Source organism: Emys orbicularis, chromosome 9, assembly GCF_028017835.1.
Source record: "Emys orbicularis isolate rEmyOrb1 chromosome 9, rEmyOrb1.hap1, whole genome shotgun sequence".
NCBI classification, from domain to species: domain Eukaryota; kingdom Metazoa; phylum Chordata; order Testudines; family Emydidae; genus Emys; species Emys orbicularis.
The window spans coordinates 65,435,213-65,462,051 of NC_088691.1; the positions used below are offsets into that span (position 1 = coordinate 65,435,213).

Sequence of the window (26,839 nt, forward strand, 5' to 3'; positions counted from 1 at the left end):
ACCACTCCCAAGTGCTAACTCCCTTCCCTGGGTAGCCTTGAGAGACTCTTCCACCAATTTCCTGGTGAACACCGATCCAAACCCTTGGATCTTAACACAAGGAGAATTTAACCATTCCCCCTCTTTTCCCCCACCAGTTCCTGGTGAGTCCAGATCCAACCCCTTGGATCTTAACACAAGGAAAAATCAATCAGGTTCTTAAAAAGAAGGCTTTTAATTAAATAAAAGGTAAAAATCATCTCTGTAAAATCAGGATGGAAAATAACTTTACAGGGTAATCAGATTCAAAGAGCCCAGAGGAACCCCCTCTAGCCTTAAGTTCAAAGTACAGTAAACAGAGATAAACACTCTAGCAAAAGGTACATTTACAAGCTGAGAAAACAAAGATAAACCTAGCACATCTTGCCTGGCTGTTACTTACAAGTTTGAAATATGAGAGACTTGTTCAGAAGATTTGGAGAGCATGGATTGATGTCTGGTCCCTCTTAGTCCCAAGAGCGAACAACCCCCCAAACAAAGAGCACAAACAAAAGCCTTCCCCCCACCAAGATTTGAAAGTATCTTGTCCCCCTTATTGGTCCTTTGGGTCAGGTGTCAGCCAGGTTACCTGAGCTTCTTAACCCTTTACAGGTAAAAGGATTTTGGAGTCTCTGGACAGGAGGGCTTTTATAGTATTGTACACAGGAGGGCTGTTACCCTTCCCTTTATAGTTATGACAGCATATGTAGCATCTTGAATGTAATTTTCATCCTTTTATGCTTACACAAATTTGTCAGAATATTCCAGAACAGTTCTAAGTTACTGAGAGATTTATTAGATAACAAATACTGCTCTCTAAACTGCATATTTTAACAAATTTGTCAGTTCCCAAGTACTATAAATTTTCTTTTTAATCAGCAGCACAATCTTGCTTTGGCATATTTTTGGGGTTCAGCCAGTTCACTAATATTGAGCTATTCTGGCAGTATAGATCATCACAGTACAACCTTCCTTTGGAATAGAACAGAGAATTAAACAATTAACTAGGGAGGTAATTTAGCTGCAAATTTATGTGGCCTCCACCTGGTAATAAATTGTCATTTTTACTCTGTGGTGTTATATTTTAATCTAGAGAATGTTGTGAAGGTACTATTTACTGTGTATTTTTCAGGGAAATTACTTGTGTGGGCTCTGGCATATGCCAAATCTGGCATATACTAAGTAATACACAGAGCTGCAAGAGGATACACATGTAAATCTAGACAAGAGGTTATGTTGTACTCTTGATTTATGGTATCTGCAGACAAGAGGGCAAAATTTAAGTTGCATGTGCAAGTTTAGGATCAGATTCTTCAACCTTTACTTGTGAGAGTAGGTAATACTCAATATGAGTAACAGCAACAGGAGTTAGCTTTATGTGGTAAAGGTAAGATTGTTTCACTGTCTAAACTTGAGTTTGATTAAAGTTTTTGGACAAATAATTTATTCGCTGAAAAATGAAGTTTCAGGTTGCCCGAAGCTATTCACAAATTTGATACAAATTTGCTGAATAGTTTCCAACAAAACACATTTTTTTGGAGGGGGACCCTAGATTGACAAGGGAATTTAGATGCCAATCACAAAATTACCAGAAGAGAAGGTAGTCATAGCAGCCCCTTCTATCCAGTAACCTTGAACGCTGGACTCCCACCTCTTAGGTGAGTGCCCCTACCCACTAGGCTACTGGCTATTCTGGGGTGGCATTCTCTGTCTTTCCTGTTGTATACATAATTAAGTAGGCACAGGATCAGGGACTTGAATTTGGGTCTCCCACATTCCAGGTGAGTGTCCTCATTCTGACTTTCTTTGGACCAAAAACATTCAAGCATTTTAAAGTGGAACACCACTACCTCCACCACCACCACCACCACTTTCTCCAGTAGTTTTTCTAAATCTAGCCCTTCATTTTCCTTTGCTTTTATTAAAAATACCCAGATATGAAATATTTTGTTTCATTTAACCCAAAATGAAATTTGTCAACTTTTTTGATTTGCTGAAAATACTGAAAAATTTGGCTTCAGTTTGGGTCAAATCAATTTTTTTTCTGGAACTTCCAGAGACCTAAAAAAACCCCAGTTATTCACCTTGTTCTAATTTAACCCTCATAAATGTCAGTATTGGATGGCTCTATTTCACCACCTCATTCTTTCCTGGGTAAAACATATTGCATGAAACCTTCTTTGTTTGTGGTACTAGCCTTTAAATACTGAACAAAGAGCCCCAAAATTACTCTATTTTCATGTTTTATTTATTATAGTGAGAATGTTAATGATTTCATAGGACTTCCATCCCAGCAATTCAGTAAATTATAATGACATGCTTCTTAGCAATGCCCTTTACAAATTAAGATTCTGAATGTAACGTAAGGCTGTTTACTAGAAAATCCTGTTTCCTCGCAAATATATACCAGTGAATGTATGTTGGAATTTGTATGTCATAAGTCAGCTTATATTTGGCTCATACTGATTAAAAACATACTTAGTTGTTGCACCCCTGTTGTCATTTTGAAATTGACATTATTATAGTAGCCTCTGGTTTCAGGTGTGGGTGAAAAAATACTCTCTTCGGTTTTGCCTCCCACTGCTGCTCCAGCATGGGTGAATGGTTCTCTCTATGAACCAGCAGTGGGTGGAGGAAAAATGAAGCCGAGGGAATTTTTTTCTCCTTCCCACACTGAACTTCAAAGCGTTTTCAATTTCAGAATTACAACAGTGGCATGGTGTTTCTTTAAAGGTGCTTCTTTCATTTTTACCTCCCCAGCCAGTCTGGCAGTCAGAGTTGACAGCAGAAGGCAAAAATGGAAAAAAGCAGTCGGAGATACTCCAGGCAGGGTTTCCTGGTTGGGCCAAGAGGGAGAGGAATAGATAAAAGAGGCACAGTTGGCACCTGACTTTGGGTTGAAAATTAATAAAGGAAGATAGTGTCCATTGTCCCAAAATAAACACACCTGATGACATCAGATATTGTATGTGACTGCCCATGGATATGTACAATATGGATATTTGAGTGGTACCACTGCCTGAAGGAAAAGGACATTAGCTAATGTTAAAAGTCAGTAGGATTGTCAGTTGGTCTCTTTGGTCTCTTTATATGTATCTAGGAAAGAACAGTTTAATACTGTTGCAAGATTTCTTATGTTGCAATTTTTATCTTCTTGCTTCTTCCACCGTCTAATTTTCATATATACACAACAAATCTTGCAGACACTGTCTATGCTATTTTTAACTTATCTCTCCCCTCTCCACACTCTCCAAGAGCGAGACGTAAACAGCCCAGACTAGGGGCTTGTCTACACTACAAAGTTAAGTCAACTTAAGTTATGTCAATGTACAGCTGCCGCTATAATTAAACCACTGTTGCCTGTCCACACTACCTCCTTGTGTTGGTGGAGTGCATCCACAGTAGTAGCTCTTGCATTGACACAGAGAGCAGTGCACCATGGGTAGCCAGCCCACTGTAATGCCTCATGGGGGCAGGTTCAGCATCTCATGATTAGGTTTTCTCCATTCCATGGGTATTCTAGTGGTTTGTACCACTTTTCAACCACTTTTCAACAGCTGTGGTAACCTGCGTGCCCACCATCTCTGTCAGAAATCATGGATCCTGCACTGCTCTTCAGTATTGTGCTGAGCGTCACAAACACAACATGCCTGATCCAGCAGTATTTCCTGAGCTGTGAGTCTGATAACGATGCCTTGGTGTCTGCCTTGCTGTGTGCCAGGGAAAGAAACAATTCAAGATTGCTGTTGCCATTCACGGAGCAGCTGCACACGGTGGACTGTCTGTTCTGGGCCCGAGAAACAAGCACTGAGTGGTGGGATTGCATCGTTATGCATCGTTATGCAGTGGTGGGATGAAAAGCAGTGGCTGCAGAACTTTTGGATGTGCAAGGCAACCTTCCTGGAACTGTGTGTAGAGCTCACCCCAGCCCTCTGGTGCAGCGACACCAGAATGGGAGCTGAACTCTCAGTGGAGAAGTGAGTGGCGATTGCTGTGTGGAAGCTTGCAATGCCAGACTGCTACCGGTCAGTGGGGAATCAGTTTGGAGTTGGGAAATCCACCGTGGAGGTTGCTGTGATGCAAGTATACAGGGCCATTAATCGTATCCTGCTACAAAGGACTGTGACTCAGGGTAATGTACAGGAAATAGTGGATGATTTTGCAGCAATGGGATTGCTGAACTGCGGTGCGGCAATAGATGGCGCACACACCCCTATTTTGATACCAGACCACCTTGTGACGGAATACATCAACAGAAAGGGCTACTTTTCTACAGTATTGCAAGCGCTGGTGGATCACCAGGTTTGTTTCACTGACATCAATATGAACTGGTCAGGGAAGGTGCATGATGCGCGCATCTTTAGGAGCACAGACCTGTACAGAAAGCTGCAAACTGTTCTACTGCAGGGGAAGAAACAAGGCAGCCCTCCCAAGAAACCTTTGGCAGAGGATTGCAGACTACCTCCAGGAAAGTTTCCTAAAGATCTCTATGGAGGATTCACAGGATATCCCAGTGAATATACAAACTGTTCGGTAGGGCCCCCTGCCTAGCTGTACAGGGGAATAAGAAGCAGATAGCGACTCTACCTCTATTGGTTATTTCACTACCTCTTCTAGCCTGATTTTAAAAAATAGTACATGAGCAGATGTTGCCCTGCAATATTGAAGCAAACTGAGTACTTACCAGAGGTTCCTTCCCTTGCATCAGGCTCTCCAGTGCTGGACTTCTGGGAGTGGCTTAACTGCTCAGGAGTCAAAACGAGATCCTGGCTTGCCACTCCACCGGATCCCCGTATTGCCCGTCCTCCCTCCTCCTCCTCCTCTTCCTTGTTCAGCACCTCATCTTCCGGGTTCACTCTGGTGGCCTGTGACTCTAGGTCCTCCAAAGTATCCACTGGGCACTTGGTGGTGGAGGTGGGGTAGGCACCGAGGATGGCATGCAGCTACCTGTAGAAGTGGCATGTCTGCATCTCCACACCAGACGACTATTTGCCTTCGTTTGCCTTCTGGTATGCCCGGTGTAACTCCTTGATTTTTACATGGCACTGCTGTGTATCCCTATTGTAGCTCTTCTCCTCCATGCCCCGAGGAGAATCTGGCCATAGATGTCAAAGTTCCTATGACTGGATCGGAGCTATGCCTGTACCCAGTAGATCCAGCACCTCCAGTGCTGCATGGAGCCAGCATGGTCAGCTCAGCAGTTGTTATGTTAGCTCTCCATGCCAAGTAAATAGAGCAATTTCAAAAATTCCCAGGGCTTTAAAAGGGGAGGGGCGTGCACCTGTGTATCTGTCTGCAGAGCAGCGGAGTTCAAAACGGTGACTAGAGCAGTCATGGTAGGGCGTTGTGGGACAGCTCGTGGAGGCCACATCATGGATTTATTAGATTGGATTTATTAGGCAAGTTAAAGAGGCGGGAGGAAAATTGTAGTGTAGACACCTCCATAGTTAAGTCAACATACGCTGCCTTATGTCGACCTAACTCTGTAGTGTAGACTAGGGCTAGGATTTTCTTCCACTCCCTTCGGCAGCATTCCAGAGTTCTTGCATCTGAGTCATTAAGTTAACTAGCTAGCTTGAGTCTTCCCTTGCTAAAGTCATTCTTTGCTGTTGCTAGTTTACAGGTAAAAAGAGTGATATGCATGATCACGTGTAGTGTTATTACATTCTTCTGCAGAAAACCTCTTAAACTGTTCATGATGTTATTCACAAGGTTTGAACCTAAGTCTCCCTGTCCTACTCAGCTCAAAGCTTGCCCTGTCTCGCTCATGTGCACATACTATTTAATCTTCATCTTTTTCGAAACCTGTTTCTTTTAAAATGTAGATGTTTGTGTGACATAAACTATAAAATATCATATAAAATGTTCCCATAATCAACAGTCAGCCTCAGGAAACTACTGCATGGAATGAAAGTGCATTTGGTATTAGTTTCCTTATGTTTTATAGAGCCTAAGTGGGAGGATGTAAACTCAGAAGGTTGATCTGGTTTTCTGTGCAACACAAATGGCTCATTGACCTGATTAACAGACATCTTTCAGAAGGAAATTAACAACAAACTCTCACTCTCTCACACACATACACCAAACAAACAAAAAAGGTAGAAAACAAACTTATTTGTGTCTAAATGAAGCTCAGAATTAGGGCTTGTCTAGACAGTGGGGTAGTACACACTCCAGGGGTGTGATTTCCACAGTGCACTGATGTGTTACACCTTAATTGGTCCGTGTAGACCCTGCTGCTGCACATCACAGGTTGCCTAATGTGCTTTACTATTGTACTGTTTCACACAGCATGACATTTAAAGCACAGTCAGGAAGATTTAGTGCACGTGGGTGGGAGCTACATGAACCAATTGATATGTAATGCATTAGTGTGCTTTAGAAATCACACCCCTGCAGTGTGCACTACCCCATCGTGTAGACTAGCCTCATGGTCTTGATGGTGATAAAACCAATCAGCATTTACAATTCACATAAATAGGCTGGCCTCTGTCAGCAGGCTGTTAAGTTTTTGTTTTCAGTCTTATGAGCTTTGGAAAGGTTAGCACAGCTACAAAGACAACCGATGATCCTCTAATAAGACCTGTCCATTCAGATGAGCAGCTGGTTTTATGCAGGAGGAAGCCCCAGTTTACATAGTGATCCCTCCAGTGATCATGAGACAGAGGGAGGAGAATCCCCTTGGCTGTGACTGCCATTGCTGGGGTTGTGGTAAGGAAAGTTTAATTGCTTTGTTCACTCGTGGAAAAATATCTCAAAGATGGACTGGAATAAAAATACACAGAGGAAGTAAAAACAAGGCAGGACAAATGTGCTTCTTGCATAACTCTTATTAAAGTCAATTATTTTCTACCAGCAATAATTTTTCCTAGCATATCCTGTAATAATAATAATAAGATGATGCATTTATGAAAAGTCGAATTTCAAAAATATGAGCAGCTGAGTAAATAGTGTAGATTCACAGTAGTTCGACTAGCTCCTAATTTACTATACGGTTAACTATAGCAATAACAATTACTAAAATGTGTGATAGATGAGCATCTGGTGGGTACTTGTTCCTAAAAGCTATATATGTTCATAATTAATATTGACTACTCACAGCATTTGTTTCTTAAATTATTAGATTTTAGCCAGTCTCTCTAAATAATTCCTTAGAAGTGTATTATCTACCTGTTACCCTAAATACTAATTATATGCATTTTCCCTAGCATCACTTCAACCCTTCCCAGTCAGTCCTTGTCATGGAAGGAGATGATTTTGAGAATATAAATCAAGCTCTCCAAAAGGTCTCATATATCAACTCTAGACAGTTCCCTACCGCGGGCGTACGGCGTCTTAAAGTCTCATCTAAAGTCCAGTAAGTTACATTCAGTTAAACTGATTAAATTAGTTATATTTTTAAATAAATTAATTATTTTTTCTTTGGAAATGTAAAAATAGAATTTGAATTAAAATATGTTGATAAACTATACCTTTAAATTATCGAGTATAAGGCATGAGTTGCATTTGCTTTTATATTTAATTACTTTGTAGGTTTCTTATGTTTTGCTTTTATGGTGTCTTTCTTGTAAATGTAATTTAGTTGTGTACCGTTTGTGAAGCATTTGGTCTATATTGAAGAGTCTGCGTGTATGTTATACATCAGTTGAAGGTCAATAGAGTACTTATTCCCATTTGTCCAATTGATTAAGGTTTCTTCTGACATAAAAGCCATAACTTTTAAATCAGGCCTTTTATAATGAATAGAGGGTACATCTACAGGGGCAATGCCTCTCTGCTAGAAATAGCCTTTGCCTATATTGTGATAGGGCCACAATCACTGTAAAATTGTGGCATCTTGGACAAAGTAGAAATTACTGTGTCCTACTATTATCATACAATTATCACAGTACACCTCTACCTCGATATAACGTGACCCGATATAACACGAATTCGGATATAATGCAGTAAAGCAGTGCTCCGGAGGGGCGGGGCTGCGCACTCCGGTGGATCAAAGCAAGTTCAATATAATGCAGTTTCACCTATAACGCCGTAAGATTTTTTGGCTCCCGAGGACAGTGTTATATCGAGGTAGAGGTGTATAGCTTAAGCAACAATGATAACATTTCTCCATGGTAAAGGACCAGTCTTCCATTCCTTGTACACACTGACTTCAGTTGGAGTTGTTGGTGTTCAGGAAATGAAGCGCTGAGCCCATGATGCATTCAATTTAATTGGATGGTTAGGTTCTTGATTCACATTTAACAAGATAACTATGTTATATCAATTTAGGTCCCTAATGTTAAGCTTACAATGTTTAGTTTCTATCTAATTAACTTTAATTTTTAACCATTGACTCTTTTGTTAATGCTAATTAAGTGTCGAAATGTTACCTACATACTGACCTTACTAATGATTGCACGTGCCACTGAGGTGTTAAATTACTCAAAGGTAATTCCAGTAATTGTGAACATTTGCATGTAGGCCCATGTGAACTTTGCAACCTAGAACTGTTAGTACCATTGCTAAGTTTTACACATGGCAGTAAGAGTACAGAAAGATGTGCATATGTACTGCTGGATCACAGTATGAAATGGACTTATCTGGGGCAAAGGCAGCTTAAATAACAAGGAGAAATAAGCACAAAAAATAATTATTTGGACATTGGGCAAAAGAAAGCGAAGACAGAAACATGCACAGAAAGAGTGGGTGAGGTAGCCAAGCTAGCTTGCTTAATACTGCATGCCTCTAGCAAGGGAAGAATTTCACCTGGCAACTATTCCATGCAATTAAAGAATAATATATTTTTCAGGTGTTTTGGTGAAGATGTCTGCATTAACATCCCAGATATAGATGCCTATGTAATGGTGTTTCAGGCCAATGAGCCCAAGATCACAATAAATGGAATGGACCACTTTGCTAGACCAGCTACGCAATTTGAAAGTGAAAGGGGAGTGACTCTGTTACCAGATATCAGAATTGTCAGCACAGTCACCAAAGTGGAACATTCTGTGGACTTTAAAGAAAATGATGGAGGTTTGTGCATTTGTTTTCCACATTTGCCCCAAGCAGGAGTTAAGGCCTTATTGTACAAGATACAGTACACAGAAATAACACAGACAGTCTCTGCCTCAGAGAGCTCACAATCTAGGATTGAGACTATTTTAATGTGTATTTCAAACATTTTTTTAAACAAACGGACAGATCCTCAGGCACAAGTTTACAGGGCTACTGTGTGTATGTTCATTAAGTACAGTTTCTCTAAACCATAAATTATTTTTTTTTACATTGTGCTTTTGAAGAGCCTACTTCTTATTAGAGGTGCTCAACAAAGTTAACATGAAATATCCTGACTTTTTCAGTGGTAGGCAAACATTAGGAAATTTCAATAAGGCATCACCAAAAATTGTTTAAAAAAGAGTCTTCCTTTTGGCTGCTCTTATGAAGTTTAATTAAAAAGCCATTAACCAGCTGTTTTAGGAATCGTCCTCAGGTACATTTCTTCGACCAGAATAATAGGCAACTATTTGTACATCTCTCAGAAAAGCTGAAATTGTTAATAATATACTGGTTTAGGGGCACTGGTTCTCTAAAGCATTTTTTCTGTAACAATCCTAATTATCAGTTGCCTTAAACTATATCTGCCCTCCAAAGGCCAGAAAGTATTCTAGATCATAGTGTGCACTGCATGCAATGTAATACATAAAAGGATACCTCTTCAGAAAAGAGATGATCATTCATTTTGCATGTTAGGAACTCTGATGATATTTCATTCATGTCCCTGTGCATTATGAGTAAAAATGTCTAAGGGCCTGATTTTTAAATGTATTTAGGTGATCAGTGGGATTTTCAAAAGTACTTAGGTGCCTAACTCCCATTGGGAGTTAAGTGCCTAGATGGTTTTGAAAATCCCACTAGACATGTATTTGTATCTTTAGGCACTGAATTACCATTGAAAATCTAGTCCTAAACAGGACAGATTGATTTAAATCAAAGAATTTAAATCACCAGTTTGAATGGTAATTTAAATCAAGCAGGAAACCTTGTTTTAAGTCATTAGTTTTGCATTTGTACTTTTTAGTTATTTTGCTAATCCACAGCCCTCATGGGCTATTCCAGCAGCTGAAGATTGCCAGGGAATAGGGTGGTTCTGACTTTAATCCCTTCCTTCTGGGAGTGCCCTCTAAGGCCTGGTCCACACTAACCCCCCACTTCGAACTAAGATACGCAACTTCAGCTACGTTATGCTGAAGTCGAAGTACCTTAGTTCGAACTTACCGCGGGTCCAGACGCAGCAGGCAGGCTCCCCCGTCGACTCCGCGTACTCCTCTCGCAGAGCAGGAGTACCGGCGTCGACGGCGAGCACTTCCGGGATCAATTTATCGCGTCTAGACAAGACGCAATAAATTGATCCCAGAAGATCGATTGCTTACCGCCGGACCCGGAGGTAAGTATAGATGTACCCTAAGTTGGGAGCCTGAGGAGGGGTGATAGTTGCTGTGATTCCAGCGATTAATATTATGCAAAGGGTATCCACAGGGAGCCAGTTAAGCCAGTGTTCCAGCCGCTTTGTGCCAAGTGGACCAGAGAATTAAAATATTAAATATGCATCTGACTCTCTCTTGTGAGACAGGATAGATTTTATACTACTCACTGAAAGACAGTCAGTTTACAACTCAATTACTTTGAGCTGGGAAACGCGTGATCATTTGATATTCCAGTTTATGACTATGCTAGTTCTTGGATAGATTAGTATAGCATCCTCTCTAATGCAAAATTCTTTATGGGCCATAGAATAATTGAGAGAATTGTGCAATCACAGAAAAAAAGCTTTATGTTCACAGCTCCTTGCCACATGTAGTAATGTACTGAATGAAGTAGTACCAGGCTGATGTCAATACAGTATTGAAAAGCAAAACCGTTAAGCTGTGAATTTACTTCCAAAATCATGTTTCAGTGTTATATTTCTGACATATATTATGGTTTGCTATATTTTGGATTCATCTAAGTACTTATATGCCCCTGATCATCACATCTGAGTATTGGAGATTTCTTGCTTTTGACTTGCATGCTTTAGTCAATGTTTAATACATGCTTAGAACTATTCAGCCATTCCCTTTGGAAGCTGACAACACTGTGCAAACCAGGTTCGAGTATAAATATGTTTTGTGACTGTTTTTTCTCGGATTTTGTTTCTTATTTCTGTATGGTCTATTCCTTGTGTTTACAGTCCATAAGCCAGTTGTGTTAGAGGAAATGGTTCACAACTTGGATTTCTGTGACATTTTGGTCATTGGTGTGGAACTAGATCCCAGACAGGAGTGTTTAGAACTGGATCGTAAGGAGCTTCAAGGAAAACATCTAGATGCCACCAACTCCACAGCAGGGTATTCTATCTATGGTATGCTAATGGGCCATTTACATTTTAATTACATTCTTAAAAGGAAAGGGCTAGGTTTTTGCCTTTAAGGTACCACTCTGTGTTAGGGACAGAGCAGACCTGAGCCACGCTATCCGGAGGAAGCTCAATAAGGGATTGTGCCTCAAAAAAGCACAATTCCATCTCAGCTCCCAGATGGAAGCCTGCTCCACCGGGTAGCTGGTTCATCCTGTAGGAGTCAGCATGGCCATAGCCCCACCTTTTTATACCCCAATTGGTGATGTGAACCCCCCAGGAGCAAATGGGGACACAGAACATATTCTCCCTTTGACAAGCCCGTATATGGCATATGTCCGTGAGGGTGTTCCTTAGTGTTCTCACACAAGTGCTGATCAGTTCCTGACCCACTAACGGCCATACTGTAATTTTTAAAGTAACTAAATTATTAGCTCCACGTCTGTATATTTTTTCTCTAGTATGAAAATAAGCGGTTTTTTTATTACAGTTCCTGAAGTCCTAACATTGCTCACTTAACTTGCTATGAACTGGGATCTTTGACAAATTCAGATTGTTCTATCCACTTAATTTTATTATTTAGAACATGTGATTTCCCTGTTCAGTACTCTTGTAGTAAACACAAAAAGGTTTCTACAATGCTTGCCTCTTAAGCATGTTTTGGTATTTATTCATGTTGTGTTACTGCTTCAGGTGTGGACACAATGAGAAACTATGAACTGGTGCTTCGACAGGTTCGATATCGCAATTGGCACACTTTCAACATCTTTGATAGAAAGTTCAGGATCAAGTGCTCAGAGCTGAATGGCCGATACACCAGTAATGACTTTAACTTGGAGGTGAGTAATGAAAAGATGCATTTTTACCAAAACTTTCCCTCTGCTATTGATGAGCTACATTTCTTCCCTCATCCTTCAGAGCAGGGACTGAGTGTTCCTGTATTTGGACAGTACCTAGCACATTTTGGGTGCTATAATCAAAGAGTAGTAATAACTTACGAGAGGAAAACTTCTACATATGTCTTATGCCATACAAAATGAAAGACTAACCTCTCTAGCTGGAAATACCGAATGGATGTTGCTCTGTCTAGCCTACTCAGCGGTATGTAATGACAAGATGAACTCTCACTTGATACTAATATACAAAACCACATTCCTTCCCATGCATAGTTGAGGTGTAGGTCATCCTTACCTTTTCCATGAATTGCCTCCCACATTCAGGCTCCAACCTATGTCCCAACTATTATGTCCTGCTTGAAAGCACCATGTTGCAAGCTCATTGCTTTCCAACTTCATTTGTGGTTTCTTTTTTGTCAACGCTGGGTGGCGGGGGGTTGTGCCATGTGAAATGATGTATTCTTCATCAGTAGGAAATCATTCCAGCTTAGTTTGCACCTCCTTAATCAGTATGAGGATAGGGTTCAATGCAATTTTTTTATAGAGGATCTTCAGTATCATAGTATAACACATCAGATGGACTGCATCTTTCAACCTCAGGATCAATACTCTGTTCTACAGCATTCGCTGCTCACACAGAGTCAGTCACAATTATATAATTGCATATAAAGCAGAGAGTCCACATATTTTTGTCTCAGGGAAATGAGGCAGAACACTGTCGCTTCCTATGCACAGCGATGTGGATAGTGCAGGTGTCTCCAGAAATCACAGGCCAGCGAGCTCTGCCTAGTAACCAGCATGCTGTTCCAGCATGAAAAAGAAAGCCCTTTTCATTCTTGTATGCAGCATTACTTCAAAGACCTCACTCAATGTTAGGGGGCTTATTCCTTCACCCGCTCACTTCCCTGGTCCTTCTCGCATTAACAGAGAGCAACAATACCCCAAGTCCAAAGGTGCAAACAATTTGATGTTTATTGGGATGAACTTCCAGCAAGCAATGATTCCAATTTCCTTCCTTAGTGTCCCTCTTCCCAGCTCTGACACCACAGAGCCTTGCCTGTGTCCCTGTTCCTATTCCTTGTTCCCATTCCCCCCCCACCTTACCAAAACATGATTCCAATTCACCCACCCCCATTCCCTGTTCCCATTTCCCCCCTTCACTTCCGGATTGACTGCAGACTATATAGTAAAACTTGAGTTCTGCTTAGCTATACCTTTACCATTTTACTGAAATTTAACTCACCATTCCTAACATATTGTAACTTGATTATCTAACCAGTTATATCCCACCACCTTAATTGGTTTACACCCAACAAAATTAATTATACAGCAGACAGAAACAATCACAGAACCAGAGATTATACAGACAAACAATAGGGAAATGGAGACTACAGTGATAGAACAACAAAGAAATGAGGATTTCACACCCCAGCTATTGATAAGTGAGTTCTTGCCAGACAGGATGCTGTCAAACTAAGTTTTCTTTAAATCTTCTAGGCTCTTCCCTTTCTCTGGAGGTGATAGATTGGATCACCTTTTTAACAGCTCAAAACTGCCTTATTTCAGGGTGACTGGTGAAGACGTGACCGTTCGCTTCCCAGTCTGGCTGCTTCTGCTGCTTAGCCAAAGACCTTAGCCTAAAAACAAGGCCTCAGACTATCATAGGGAGAGAAGGCCTGTAAGCATGCAGACTGATTTTGATTCTTGTTCTGTACCTCTATAACTAGTTAAGTGATAAGAATACACCCAAATTCTTGAAGTATAGGCCTTTGCAGACAGGCCTGAATATCTATATCCTAACACTCAACACCACCAGCATCTGTTCTAGTTTACAATTTTTTCTTTAAAGTGAACTCCATGCTGGTATATATGTCAGATTAATATCCCAGGGCTTAAGTTCTCTGTAGAGGCACAAAACAAGCGCAGCATGAGCTGGGGTGGTGCAAGCCTCCTTACCTTATCCCAGAAATGGGGCTCAAGCCAGACCTTCACAAGTGAGAGGGGCAATTTTGCTCATTTTCCGTGCTGATTTAATCCTCCTTAGTCCAAACCCAGGTGCCAGTTGTGGTGGTGCTTTTTTACATGGTATGATCAGGTATTAGAGATTGCTAGATTGCCGAATATAAGACCCGCTGAACTTCAGGTCCAATCTGATATGGCAACTTGTAACGTATACGGCTACCTGTTCATTAGGAACTGGAATTGGATTAATAGGATTGTAGAATAGGTTCTGCTCACATGTACATCCAGGTTTATCTACTACAAATGGAGGCAGTAGTCCTTGATATGAATTTCACAGAAAAAGTCCAATCCTGCCAACAGAAATATTGCATTTTAATAACTCAAAATCTGTTTTAATAGAGATAATATGAATTACACTAGCAGTTGCATTGGACCAGTCACTCTGTTTGATCCTTTTCCCTTCTACAATTTTTTGAACCTTTGGGTTTTGACTTCATGCACTTTGAAAGATGCATCTTTATTTGATAGTTACAGATGTAATTCATAGCTGTTCCAGGGCTGGGTATTTCCATTTTTGTTTTCCCACATTAGGATCTCAAATTATACCTATAAAATAGGTTAAATAGACAGTATTATGGGAAAGGTCAATACTTTAAAAATAATTCATTCCAGTTTTGAGTACATATTTTTTCACCTACAAACAGTTGCTCCTGCTTTTGCACCCATAAATCTGTTAAATGTAGAAATGGAACAAATTGTGCCCACAACTGATTATGGAGTCAAAATTACTAGCAAAAATTTCAGCTATGGAGTTGGAGGCTGCATACCAAAACCATACCTAGGCCTGGTCTACACTACGACTTTAATTCGGATTTAGCTGCCTTAATTCGAATTAACGCTTGACCCGTCCACACAACGAAGCCATTTAATTCGAATTAAAGGGCCCTTTAATTCGATTTCTGTACTCCACCCCGACGAGCGGAGTAGCGCCAAAATCGAATTTGTCAATTCGAATTAGCGTTAGTGTGGCCGCAATTCGATGTTATTGGCCTCCAGGAGCTATCCCACAGTGCACCATTGTGACCGCTCTGGCCAGCAATCTGAACTCGCATGCACTGGCCAGGTGGACAGGAAAAGCCCCGGGAACATTTGAATTTCATTTCCTGTTTGCACAGCGTGGAGAGCACAGGTGACCACAGAGAGCTCATCAGCACAGGTAACCATGCAGGCTGATAATCGAAAAAGAGCACCAGCATGGACCGTACAGGAGGTACTGGATTTGATCTCTATATGGGGAGAGGATTCAGTGCTAGCTGAACTGCGTTCGAAAAGACGAAATGCCAAAACTTATGAAAAAATTTCCAAGGGCATGATGGAGAGAGGCCACAATAGGGACACAGATCAGTGCCGCGTGAAAGTCAAGGAGCTCAGACAAGCCTATCAAAAAGCAAAGGAGGCAAACGGTCGCTCCGGGTCAGAGCCGCGGACATGCCGCTTCTACGCTGAGCTAAATGCATTTCTAGGGGGGGCCGCCACCACTACCCCACCTCTGACTGTGGATTCCGAGCTGGGGATAATCTCATCAGGTACACCTGATGATTCCGTGGAAGGGGAAGAGGAGGAGGAGGAGGACGAGCTGGCAGAGAGCACCCAGCTCTCCGTTCTCCCCAACAGCCAGGAACTGTTTCTCACCCTGACTGAAGTACCCTCCCAAGCCTCCCAAGCCAGCACCCAAGACCATGACCCCATGGAAGGGACCTCAGGTGAGTTTACCTTTTAAAATAGAAAACATGATTTAAAAGCAAGCATTTTTAATGATTAATTTGCCCTGAGCACTTGGGATGCATTCGCAGCCAGTACAGCTACTGGAAAAGTCTGTTAACATGTCTGGGGATGGAGCGGAAATCCTCCAGGGACATCTCCATGAAGCTCTCCTGGAGGTACTCCAAAAGCCTTGCCACAAGGTTTCTGGGCAGTGCAGCCTTATTCCGTCCTCCATGGTAGGACACTTGACCACGCCATGCTAGTAGCAAGTAATCTGGTATCATTGCCTGACAGAGCCTGGCAGCGTATGGTCCCGGTGTTTGCTGGCATTCAAGCAACATCCGTTCTTTATCTTGCTGTGTAATCCTCAGGAGAGTGATATCGCTTAGGGTAACCTGGTTGAAATAAGGGAATTTAATTAAGGGGACTGAGGTGGCCGTTCCTACTGGGCTGTTTGCCTGTGGCTGAAAAGAAATCCTTCCCTGCATTTAGCCAAGTGCAAAGGGGGGGGGGGAGGATTGGCCCAGAGCTTTTCGCGTTTTGCTAGCAGGGATCTTCCCTGATACCAGCCAGGCGGTGGGGGGAGGGAGAAAGCACTCATCCCAGAGAATTCATGGCGGGTGGGGCGGGGGGGTGTTAGTTTGGTTCCTGCAGGGATCTTCCCTGATACCAGCCACGCGGTGGGGGGAGGGAGAAAGCACTCATCCCAGAGAATTCATGGCGGGTGGGGGGGGGGTGTTAGTTTGGTTCCTGCAGGGATCTTCCCTGATACCAGCCACGCGGTGGGGGGAGGGAGAAAGCACTCATCCCAGAGAATTCATGGCGGGTGGGGGGTGGTGGTGTTAGTTTGGTTCCTGCAGGGATCTTCCCTGATACCAGCCACGCGGTGGGGGGAGGGAGAAAGCACTCATCCCAGAGAATTGGATGGGGGGGGGGGGGTGTTAACCTTCAGCAGCAGAAAACAAGCTAACAGGAAAACTGCAGCACAACGGGCTTTGCTTGGTATGTGGGAAAGCAGGGCGCAGAAGCCTAAAGACAGTGGCTTACCATGGCAGCATGCAAGGTGAATTCTGTTGCCCCGACCTGCGTCTGTGATCTCTAGCAGCAAAGCCACAGGCACTCAATATTAAGAGGCAAAATGCGACCTTGCACAGAAATCACATGTGCTATGTAATGTGAATAGTATACACCGTGAAAGAGTATAAGCATTGTTCTGAAAAATGTATCTATTAAAAAAATTCTCTCCTTTTTTCACTCCCTCCAGCAGGTGCAAATGTTTCAAGCCTCCCTCCTCCTTCCCGAAGGCTATCCCAGATAAGGCGTCGTAAAAAAAAGACGAGAGAAGAGATGTTTTCCGAAATCATGCAATCCACCAGGAATGAAAGAGCTCATCTGAATGAGTGGAAGGAGACGGTTTGCAAGTATAGGAAAGAAGCCAGTGACCGTGAGGACAGGAGGGACCAACGTGAGGACATGAGGGACCAACGTGAGGACAGAAGGGACCAACGTGAGGAGAGGAGAGACGCTCGAGATGAGAGGTGGCGGCAGGAAGATCAGAGGAGTCGGGAAGCAACGCTGGGGCTGCTGCGTGAGCAAACAGACATGCTCCGGCGTCTGGTGGAGCTTCAGGAACGGCTGCTGGAGAACAGAGTGCCGCTACAGCCCCTGTATAACCCCCCTACCTCCTCACCATGTTCCATAGCCTCCACACCCAGACGTGTAAGAACACGGGGGGGGGGAGGCTCCGTACACCCTCCCATTCCACCCCAGTGGACAGCCCAAGCAAAAGGCTGCCATTTTTTTAACCTTTTTTTACTGGGCTTTTCCTTCCCGCAGATCCTCCTCCCAAACCCCACTCAGGTTCTGTGCCGCTACAGCCCCTGTATAACCCCCCTACCTCCTCACCATGTTCCATAGCCTCCACACCCAGACGTGTAAGAACACGGGGGGGGAGGCTCCGTACACCCTCCCATTCCACCCCAGTGGACAGCCCAAGCAAAAGGCTGCCATTTTCTTAACCTTTTTTTACTGGGCTTTTCCTTCCCGCTGATCCTCCTCCCAAACCCCACTCAGGTTCTCTCCCTCTTTTTATAATCAATTAATAAAGAATAAATGATTTTTAAACAATGGTGACTTTATTTCCTTTGAAAGCAAGCTGGGGGAAGGGGGAGGGTGGGTTCCTTACAGAGAATGAGTCAATAAAGGGGGCGGGTTTTCAGGAAGGATAAACAAACATAAATTTCACACTGTAGCCTGGCCAGTCATGAAACTGGTTTTCAAAGCTTCCCTAATGCGCAGCGCTTCATCGTGTGCTCTTCTAATCGCCCTGGTGTCTGGCTGCGAGTAATCAGCAGCCAGGCAATTTGCCTCAGCCTCCCACCCTGCCATAAAGGTCTCCCCCTTGCTCTCACAGAGATTGTGAAGCACACAGCAAGCAGTAATAACAATGGGGATATTGGTTTGGCTGAGGTCTGAGCGAGTCAATAAGGATCGCCAGCGACCTTTTAAACGGCCAAATGCACATTCTACCACCATTCTGCACTTGCTCAGCCTGTAGTTGAACAACTCCTGACTCCTGTCCAGGCTGCCTGTGTATGGCTTCATGAGCCATGGCATTAAGGGGTAGGCTGGGTCCCCAAGAATAACAATTGGCATTTCAACATCCCCCACGGTTATTTTCTGGTCCGGAAAGTAAGTCCCTTGCTGCAGCCGTTTAAACAGATTGGTGTTCCTGAAGACGCGAGCGTCATGAACCCTTCCCGGCCAGCCCACATGGATGTTGGTGAAACGTCCCTTGTGATCCACAAGTGCTTGCAGCACCATTGAGAAGTACCCCTTGCGGTTTATGTACTGGGTACCCTGGTGCTCCGGTGCCAAGATAGGAATATGGGTTCCATCTATTGCCCCACCACAGTTAGGGAATCCCATTGCAGCAAAGCCATCCACTATGACCTGCACATTTCCCAGAGTCACTACCTTTCGTAGCAGCACCTCCGTGATTGCTTTGGCTACTTGCATCACAGCAGCCCCCACAGTAGATTTGCCCACTCCAAATTGATTCCCGACTGACCGGTAGCTGTCTGGCGTTGCAAGCTTCCACAGGGCTATCGCCACTCGCTTCTCAACTGTGAGGGCTGCTCTCATCTTGGTATTCTGGCGCTTCAGGGCAGGGGAAAGCAAGTCACAAAGTTCCATGAAAGTGCCCTTACGCATGCGAAAGTTTCTCAGCCACTGGGAATCGTCCCACACCTGCAACACTATGCGGTCCCACCAGTCTGTGCTTGTTTCCCGGGCCCAGAATCGGCGTTCCAAGCCTATAACCTGGCCCATTAACATCATAATCTCCAAAGCACCGGGGCCCGCGGTCTCAGAGAATTCTGTGTCCGTGTCCATGTCCTCATCACGCTGGTCGCTGCGCTGCAATCGCCGCCTCCTCCTCCTCGCCTCTTTTTTCTGGTCCTGTGTAAGCATAAACTCCACGAGAAAGCGTGAGGTGTTTATAATGTTCAAGACTGCGTTCTGGAGCACAACGGGATCCATGCTTGATGCAGAATGGAGTCTGCAGAGTTCACTCAGGAAAAAAGGCGCGAAATGGTTGTCTGCCGTTGCTTTCAGGGAGGGAGGGGGAGGCTGTACCCAGAACTACCTGCGACAATGTTTTTTGCCCCATCATGCACTGGGGTCTCAACCCAGAATTCCAAGGGGGGTGGAGACTGCGGGAACTATGGGATAGCTATGTAAAAGCTACCCACAATGCCACGCTCTGGAAATCGATGCTACTATGGTAGCTTGGACGCAAACCACCGAATTAATGGTGCCTAGTGTGGCCGAATACATTCGAATTTATAAAATCGGTTTCCTAAATTCGAATTATATAAATTCGAATTAATCCTGTAGTGTAGACATACCCCTAGAGGCACTAAATTCACACATAAGTGAGCTGTTCAGCTGGTGACTGATTGGTTGTCTGCTCCACTGTCACCCAAACTGACTGGGGCAACAGCTGCTGGGAGTAATTCCAGAAGTGCTGTATACTTGAAATCATTTCTGCTCACCGCTTATCTCCCATTTCATGGAATGACTGTCCCATTCTCTTCCTTATGTCTTTGGAATGGGTCCTCTCTTGGAATTCTGAATGCCTGTTTAGCCTGACAGTGGGTTGCTATGGCAGAATATGCCGCAGGATGCTCCAATATGTTCATCTAATCAGCGAGATACATGGTTCTCCAGTGTCTCCTTTGTATGGCTGTTTTAATGCCATGAAGAACTTCATTTCTTTCAGCTCATGGCAAAATTGGCTTAGTTTCTTTTTAATTTTTAAGCTCTTATGAAATCCTGCATTTAGAAAATGTGGCGAATTCAGGCTGCTGCTGTGCTTATATTCTGTTTTTCTTCTTTTATCAAGTCTGGCTGAGTTTACAGCTTCACCTCTTCTCAAAAGTTTCTTAAGTGCTTTTCTCACAGACACTGAACTAATTCAACACTTCTCTTTAAGCATTTCTATGTCGCTCCCTGAACATTGCCACTCTCCATGGATCCAGATTCTCAGTTAAGAACAGCAGCAGCTCTTGACTGTCACACCCTCTGGCAAAGGAGCATGGGTAACAGCCAGCTAACTGAGTTGCTGTTGGTAGGTTGGGGGAAGCTGTTGGAAGTTCGAACAAGGATTATACCTGGTCTTCTTATTCATGTTGTATGCCTACTTTTTTAAAATAGAATTTGGAATTTGGGGCAATTACTGGATCCCCAGCTGCTACTAAACAGCCATATAACAACATGTCTAGGAAGGCCGTTTTTCAGCTTGATCAGGAGAATGTGGCCTTACTGGTGGGAGACAGACTTTGTGATTGTTATCCATGGCCACACCACCTCAAGATTAGATTACTGCAATACAGTCAGCATTGGAGCTACACCTACAGCCAAACTGGAGACAAAGCTAGTGCACAGGATAATTCTGCACCATGATTTGCAATAGATATCTCTTGGTTTCTGGAAGGAAATTAAAGTATTGGCATTGATCTTGAATGGCATGAGGATTGCCTACGTGAGAGACTGCCTCTCTTCCTGCACAATAGAGCTACAGTTGGTCAGTGGAGATTAAAGAGCTGGAGCGCACCCAGTATAAATGAAAGGGAACTACTTGCGTGATATTTTTCACAAGGGGCCTTAAATTGCAACTAACACCCACCCTTCATCTGAAATAGCCCATATTTGTTTCCCTTTAGATCACTCTACAAGGCATATTTATTCAGGCTTTTGAGGGGAGGGAGGAATGCAATAAGGACTGGGGTTTGTGGTCAGAGGTGTCCTATTATAATGTGGTAACCTCATCGGTTTCCCTTTCCTAGCTGTGCCTCAGTTTCTCTCTGAGCTGGTACAATGATTAAATTAAGTCCTCCAGCTAACTCAGAAAGATTCCATATCTCCTGGGGTAACTGAAATCCCAAACAAGAGTCCAAATTAAAAACCAACACAAAAGCTCAATGCGGTCCCATTACTGGGTCATGAGCCTTTCTGTCCATCTTTCCATTCTCTGGAATATAGTAGCCTTCATCCAGCCTCTCCTTTTGAACCACAGGCCTTCTTTGAGGGTCCATCGTTCTTCCCCTCTCATGTTGCAGGGAACTGAAGCCAGGGAGTGCTCTCACTGTCTGGAAGCTCCAGTGGTGGGCCCCAAATCAGTAACTTATCAATCAGTTAGTGCCCCGTTCTTTGTATGTTCCCTTTGCCCACAGCCTCTTCTTTCACTCTGGTAATCCCTTGATTTTCCAGCTGGGACTTGGCTATTTGTAATTGTACCCCTCTATGTGTATACTTCACAACCCTTGGGTACCATCCTCTACCTCTGTCCACCTCAAGGCTCTTTACAAAAGTCACAGAACTCCTATCTCCCTTGGGTTCATTATGTTTTTATCCACCCACCTCTTCTAGACTGCTTCCATAGCTCCTTCTAAACTGCTAGCTTCACCAGTTTCTGCTGAATCTCCCCAGCATGCCACCCTCCCCGCCTCGCTCCACATCTCTTTCTCACACTGAGTGAGGAAAGGCTGCCTCTTATATTCTGTCCAATTTACAATTCCCAGAATCCATCTGGGTGCTTCCTTTCCCAGAATTCTCTTGTTCTGGGGATAAAAGTAGAAGTATGTTGTGTTGAGCCTGTAGTTTCCTTAAAGGATGAGTGCACCTTGTTGCAGAGTGACTTTTTTGGCATTGATAACATTTTATATCCAGTTTTCATAGGTGTAAATGACTGAACATACTGCAAATCAGTAGAGGACCAGGCCCAGAGATCCTATAATTAGGCCCTTAAAATAAATTAGTGAATTAAATTTTAAAAAAAATGCATGCATGAGCTCTGAAAAAAACAAATTCCTGTCACCTCTGCTCTGCCTTTTGCTTTCCTTTCTCAGCTCTCCTCCTGGCTTATTATTGGTATTTATATGGACTATGAGAAAAGAAGGGGTTAGCAGAGTTGCTTTGTGCTATGAATTACATTCTTTCCTTCCTTCCTTTGAAGGAACCTTTACAGAAGTACGTTCTGTGATAGGAAACAAATAGAATTTTTCATGTACAACATGTGCTGTCATGTGAGAAAAATCTTTGTCCTTTCTAAAACCTGGGGACTTATTACAAAGGATGCTATTTGCCATGGCTAAATGGAACATATAATCAATATTTGGATATATTGCTTATCTTACTCAGTGTTTAAAAATTGTTAACTTGGGCTCATATCTCATTTTCAGGCAAAAAGGAGGAACACAAGTATCATGCACACATGCTACATTGCATAGTCAGGATTGCCATGAATACTTACATTTGTGAAACACTTTCTTGAACACCATGTTGGTGATTCTTTGGGTTTTCATTTGGACACTTTTCAAGTGCAGTTGTACTGTGAAAATTGACTTTAAATATGTCATTGGAGAGTTCTGTGTTGGGGTCTCAACGATTTTCAGAACAATTTGTCTTGGTTTACAAGTAAAAAGGTTGAGTCTAATTGCTGGCCCTGTAAATGTAATCTGGGTTCTGAAAATCAAGCTTTGTTCCTTCTGGCTCATTGATCATCTCCATAAAGATTTTCTAGGCCAGATTCTCTACAGTTTCTTCTATGCCTAACTTTAGTAAATGAAGGCTGGATTTGACCATGCCTTTGCAACTTAATTAACAATTATGTTAATGCATGAGCCAAAATAGAATTCAGCCCACTCTCCCACACCTGGCATGGCTCTAGTGTGTTAACAGAAGCAAGAGTAATAAAATGTATTAGTCACTAATGTCAGCAGATATAAAACTGAATACATTCAGGGAACAGCCTGAATAACTGGGTGCCATTTTTACACGGTTACTTTTCAAAGTGAACTTTATTTAAAACAGACATCCTAAAGATAGCTAAATAAGAAGTAAACCTAGAGAAAAATGAATAAAAGCAAGCAATTACTAAATATGGGCTCAAGCCACAAAACTAGATCTAGATTAACATCTAAAATTTTATTATCACAAAAGTTTGAGGTGTTTGGATCTGGGGTTTTTATTCAGTCCATTGTAAATGTAGAAGTTATATCAAATATTGCATATTTGGATCCTGATTAGCATTTCAAATACCATAATGTTTGGGGCTGTTCAAATTCAGAGTTGCAGGTCAAGGTAAGCTCTATTTCATATGAAGTTTTGAAACCACAACTTGCTAAGAAAATGCATCTTATAGTAGCATAAAAAAGGAAGTGACAATATTTATAGAGAAATTGGATGAAGAGAGAATTATTTGGTCTGAACAGATGGCATTAGGGCTCTACAAATGTCCAGACCTGTTAAAGACAATGATAAAACTCTTAGTGACTTCAATAGTGCATCTAACTTATGATAGAAAGATGAACAAAGAGAGAGAGAGAGAGAGCTGGTTCATACAGGTAAAAAAGAGAGAGAGCGTCTTTATTCTTCCAGTCTGTTCAAGAGCTACCAATAACAAAGTGGCCCAGCCAAGCCATACAATAACCCAGGATAGGTTAACTGGCTTGGGAGACTCTTGATCTTGTCTCCAGTTCCTACAGAATGAACTTGAATCTTCTACTGAGATCTATATAATATTCTTATCTGATGAACTTTGCAGCACAGTTTCAGACACCAGAAAGCATGGTATTGGAATTTACAGCACTTTGTAGTATCACACTTCTTTTTCTTTTGTTATTCCAGGTTAATATCCTACACAACTCCAACTCTAATTTTATGGAGCATGTAAATCACATGGTAATACAGCCACAGTTTCTCCAGTCTATCCATCACCCAGAGGAAAGCATAAACAGCATTCATGGCTCAGGTATTAACTATACAGAAATTGCTCATAATACTTAAGGTGTTGTCAGTCTTTCTGTTGTGATTCAGTTCAGTAAACCAATGAAGACATAGAATCCCCACTTATACCCTGGGCAACCCAAAAGAAGTCATTGCATAGGTGTAAGAGAAAGCAACATTTGTCCCCCTCTGTCTTCGTGAGGAGTTGCACTTTAGTTAAAAAATACACTATTGGAAATTGTGTGGCCAGTTTTTTTAAAAAAAATATAGAGACCAGAAAGTTGAAAAATTAAAACTGGCAAATGGCAGAATTCCAGACATCAATTATTTTCACAATGGAGTTAATTCTCTAATTGTGTTCCTGGGAATATCTGGGAATATTTGTCCCTTAGCAGAAAGGGACAATATAGATGAAAGACAATTTAACCTTCTGGCATCAACAGACAGCTGGTCTGACTTTGAGTTGTTCTGCATTGTTCATACCATTTGTCATCACTGAATGTAATTATAGGAAATATTACGAGTGATGTGCTGGTTGCAGAATCTCAGCATAAAGAAAGAAAGAACAGAGAAGGAAAGAATGTATTTAGTGGTGTGTAGGCAAATCTGTAGAGAAATTATTCCATTATTTTTTTCAGTTGTTCCAAGCGTGGCTACTATTGTTATAATAATCTGTGTCAGCATACTAGTCTTCATCATAGCCTTGGGCATCTACAGAGTTCGGACTTCTCATCAGCACAGCTCTACGGAAAATGAAGGAAGTAAAGAAAATGAAATGGATTGGGACGATTCTGCTCTAACCATTACTGTCAACCCCATGGAGGTACGCAAAAAAGCTGGATTGCCATGACACTTCCAGGAGTTAGCATTTTGGGTGGTAGCTTGCTTAGTTACTGTTTTTAAAAAACACTTTAAAGATGGATTTATTTAGATTGCTACTTTGTTTGTTTGATCACTCTTCAAGGCAGGGTCTGTCTCTTACTATATGTATGTACAGCATCTAGCACAAATGGTCCCCGATCTCAGTTGAGGCCTCTAGGCATGACTCTAATACAAATAATGATAATTATTATTATGCTTCTTATTATTTATTATTAATTATTATTATTTTATTTTATTTGTCATCCTGTATATGATTGTTATTTGATGGGATGGTGAAGAATTGGCTTAAGGGGGAAAGGAGCATTGCCCTATCACTTCCTGCCCAGCACAGACACTTGCAATTTAAAGCACCCACAACAATGCAATTCGTCCATTTTAAAATGTGCTTATACCAAATATTGACAAACTGAAGGCAAGGGGCAATCCAGGGCAGAGGTTCAGAAAAGAGCAACCTGTCTAGAGAAACTGACACATGATCAAAAGTTAAAAGAGCTAACTATAGGTAGCTTTGCTAAGCAATGAGTCATTTACCAATATTCCATTTTTTTTACAATAGCTTCAAGCTTTAGAATTTACCTGCTACTTTACTCTACTCTATATATCCCCTAATAACCAGGTAGCCATGTAAATTGCGCTGTCCCAATATATTAGCAATTAGTTTCTGGAGCAATCCATTACATAGCTATTTTCATGGGTGTTACAGGAGGTATTAAACTATTGGTTCAATTGCTTTATGTTCCCCTAGCTAGGTTAATGAACAAGTCCTTTTCCTTCTCTGTATTTTCTAACCTAATGTAGAAATATGAAGAGCCTCACCATGTAGAAGAGGAAAGTGAGGAGGAGGTGGAAGAGGAGGAGGAAGATACGACCAGTGATGAATCAGGTGAAAGTGAAGAAGAGGAGGAAGAGGAAGAGGAGGAGGAAGAAGAAATTGGAAATGAGGGAGTCAAACAGAATGCCACTAGGCAACAGCAGTTGGAGTGGGATGATTCAACACTCCCTTACTAGAACCTGCCAGTCCCATTGCTCCTTTTGTAAACACCAATACAATTTATTTCTGAGTCAAGTTAATCTCTGTCTATGAATTAACTGACAGGATTTGAATTTATTGCCTAAAATAGATATAGTTCTATTGCCCAAATTGATATAGTTGTATCAGTTGCTATTGATAGAATTGTCCCTTTCCTTACAATGCCTTGTGAAATACAGGGTACCAACTTTAATGTCCTCTATGGTAATGACACTAGTCTGGAGCTTGGTCTGTCAATTTATTCCCTCAATTTCCAGTTTCTGTTCCAAATAATCCAATAAAAGTCCTGTCACTCAATCCATAGAGATTTTGCCTTTGCTATTTTTTCATACAGGAGAGATTTCAGCTTGTTATGATGATTATTTCTGTGGGTCCTAATAATTCTGTTGCCATTTGGCTTCACTTTATTGTGTGTCTAAAAAAAATCTGCCTTCCAATAAGAGCAGAGGTTTAGTGCTACAGGTGTCAAAGGCTGAATGCCATTTACCACCTCCTCTTTTTTTGCCTTCTTGGACGTTAATTGCATTCTACAGAAGGATATTTAAGACTTCACATGTAGGGTGTATGTGAGAATAGGAATGGGTAATACATTTCTCTGCGAAGGTGTCATGACCTTGAAGATAA

General features: G+C 42.2%; 1 protein-coding gene across 1 annotated transcript in view; it reads left to right on the forward strand.

The window, feature by feature from the left end:
• The window catches only part of CLSTN2 (calsyntenin 2), a 385,405-nt gene extending 359,212 nt beyond the window's left edge, over window positions 1-26,193 (forward strand). The window contains exons 11-17 of the mRNA XM_065411406.1: window positions 7,227-7,375; window positions 8,810-9,033; window positions 11,228-11,398; window positions 12,086-12,231; window positions 24,205-24,328; window positions 24,942-25,126; window positions 25,984-26,193. Of these exons, the coding sequence (XP_065267478.1) occupies window positions 7,227-7,375; window positions 8,810-9,033; window positions 11,228-11,398; window positions 12,086-12,231; window positions 24,205-24,328; window positions 24,942-25,126; window positions 25,984-26,193 (1,209 nt within the window). The remainder of the gene's footprint in view (window positions 1-7,226; window positions 7,376-8,809; window positions 9,034-11,227; window positions 11,399-12,085; window positions 12,232-24,204; window positions 24,329-24,941; window positions 25,127-25,983) is intronic.
• Window positions 26,194-26,839: the final 646 nt, after the last annotated feature.